We start from the raw sequence: 2522 nt of genomic DNA, 5'->3' as shown, positions 1-2522 counted from the left end.
AGCCGGCCAAGGAGAGGTGGGTCAGGGTCTCCACCCCCCTGATGTCCACGCAGGGGGCACCCTCTGCCTCGCCCGCGCCAGCCGGCTGGGGACAGAGGTCGACCCGGTTGCGGCTGAGGTCCACGGTAGTGATTTTCCTGGTGGAGGTGAACACCCCAGGAGGAAGCGCCCGCAGGCTGTTGGTGCTGAGGTTGAAGAGCTGCAGGTTGGGCAGGACGTCCCCGGCGCCCATCTCCATCCCCAGCTCCACCAGACGGTTCTGGCTGAGGTCCAGCTCCGCCAACGCGGCTAAGGAGTCTCCCTCCAACAGCTGAAACGTCTCCAGGCAGTTCTGGTTGAGCTTCAGGTGGGCCAGGGAGGGCATCTGGGCCAGGAAGCCCTCTGGCAGGTGCCAGACCTGGTTCTGGCTCATGTCCAGGAGGCGCAGGGAGGAGAGGTTGCTGTGGCAGATTTCGTCCCAGAGGCTGACCGTCGTGACGTTGGTGGAGTTGCCATCCACAAACAGGAACTGCACCTTGACGTCGGCCAGAGACGTGCCGTTGGGCAGCCGCTGGTAGAAACTCATCTCGTTGTCCTTCAGCAGCAAGGAGTGCAGCTTGCTTTGCCGGGGCAGCACAGGAAAGAAGAGGAGGTGGTTGTGGGACAGGTCTAGCACCTCCAGCTCGAAGAGGTCATCGCTTTCCACAGCCAGAAACCATTCAATGACATTGTTGCTGACATTGAGCACCCTGAGCTGGGTCAGGCCAAACTCCACGAGGCACGGGAGGTAGTTGTAAGCTATGTTCAGCCTCTGCAGCCTCTGCAGTCCTTCAAAAGCTTGGTCAATCTCAAAGATGTAGTTCTTCTCCAGGTTCAGCTCCAAGAGCTGCGACAGGTTTGTGAAGACAGACGAGTCCAGCCTCATGATGATGTTCCTAGCCACGGACAAGGATTCCAAGGAGGACAGGTTCCAGATCAAAGCTGATACCATGTCCTCAGTGAGGCGGTTTCCAGCGAGATCCAGCATCCTCAAGTCTGGCAGAGCAGAAAGAGCAGCTGCTGTCAGCGAGTAGTTGGTGAAGAGGAGGTTGTCTGCCAAGGAGAGCACGTGGAGACCTCGGCTGCTGAGGAAGGCACCAGGCTCAATGAGCTCTAGCCAGTTCTTGGGCAAGCTGAGACATCGCAGGTGGTGGTACGGGAGCAGGGAGGTGTTCCCCAGAACCTTGATAGTGTTGTCATCAAGCAACAGCTCCTCCATGTCCCCTCGAAGGGTTCCTGGGACGGAGCTTAGCCATCTCCTAGTGCAGTTTGCAGTGCTCTGCACCTAAAGCAAAACGTGGTCATGTAACCCCACTCTGAGAGGCAGGAGGTGGAGGGAGACGAGGAGGAAGAAGTTTGGGGAGAAGAATGAGAACGGAGGAGCTGGCCCTACGGTTAGAGCCTCAGCACCCCTTGAGCTAAGCCAGTCACAGCGAGAGGGAAGGTCTGGAGATGCAGAGGCTCCTGGGCTTTGCAGGGCAGAACAAGCAGTCAGGAGGGTGAGGGTTGGCAAGAGAGGACTTACGAGCTCACAGCCCCCGGGAGATGCCGCCCAGGCTGCGGGTGCCTTGCTGCCCCATCCTGCTGCCAGGAGGACCAGGAGCAGGGGGAGTCCAGGGCACGGGGGCTCCATCTCAGCGGTGGCGCTCCTGCCGAGGTGGAGACAGAGGTGAGAAGGTCAAAAGCTGCAGACCTCTGGAAAGCCCAGGGCAGCAGCAATCCCTGTGCACGGCCAGCTCCTGCCCGTGGCTGCTGCCTGCAGAGCTCCTGGCGCTCCCCCCGGCAGCACCCAGAAGCCACCAAGGGGAGCTTGGAGGGCAGAGGTGGGACGAGGAGGTGGCAGCCACGGGTCAGTGCCCACGGGAAAGGCACCATCACCACTGCACTGCTGCTGGACTGCAACCCCCAGGAAGAACCTTCTCCCCAGCCCAGGGCTTGTGTCCTCGCTCTCTGGGACCAAACACTCCCCTGGGAGACACTGACCCAGCCACCACCGAGCCCCCTCCAGCACCCATCTTGACCCAAGGTCCTCTCCCTGGGAGGCAGAGGCTCTCCAGAGCGAGGTGCCCTTTTGCTGACTGGGTGGAACCAGAGCTGACAGCATTTGCATCTGGGGAAAAGCTGAACCTCAGGCAAATGAGCCCCGAGGTCTCGGCGAGGGCTGGGCAGGCAGCGTTTCCAGAGCTGCCCGTGCTTGAAGAAACAGGGTTATTTTGGGCAGCCCAGGGAGCTGGAGCCTCACGGCGCAGAGGGAGCAGGGCACACGTCCTTGTTGGCTTCTTTTTGGGGACAACCCAAAGCGTTAAGCTGGCGTCTTGTCGATGTGATGTTGGTCAATGTGGGGGGGATGAAGAGGAAGCCCCTTCCCCGGGCTACAGCAGCTTCTGCCCTCCCAAGCCTTTGGTCTCCAGCAGTCCCTTGCACCCAGGCACAGCAGTAGGAGAAGGACCCTACTATGTCTTCTCCACGCTCAAAAACTGGGCTTGGGCTCCAGCTTGCCTGTT

At 60.2% G+C, this 2522-nt stretch overlaps 1 protein-coding gene across 1 annotated transcript; it reads right to left on the bottom strand.

Moving 5' to 3' along the window:
- Nucleotides 1–7: 7 nt before the first annotated feature.
- NRROS (negative regulator of reactive oxygen species) lies at nucleotides 8–1651 on the bottom strand (the record flags this gene model as incomplete). The annotated part of the gene is made up of 2 exons (XM_008947425.1): nucleotides 1544–1651; nucleotides 8–1303 (listed from the first exon to the last, which is right to left on the bottom strand). Coding segments are annotated over exons 1-2 (1404 nt in total), but the record flags the coding sequence as incomplete, so codon positions are not given.
- Between the last annotated feature and the right edge of the window lie 871 nt (nucleotides 1652–2522).

This window comes from Merops nubicus, unplaced genomic scaffold (genome assembly GCF_000691845.1).
Source record: "Merops nubicus isolate BGI_N331 unplaced genomic scaffold, ASM69184v1 scaffold38219, whole genome shotgun sequence".
NCBI classification, from domain to species: Eukaryota; Metazoa; Chordata; class Aves; order Coraciiformes; family Meropidae; genus Merops; species Merops nubicus.
This window is presented reverse-complemented; position numbering and strand designations above follow the sequence as displayed.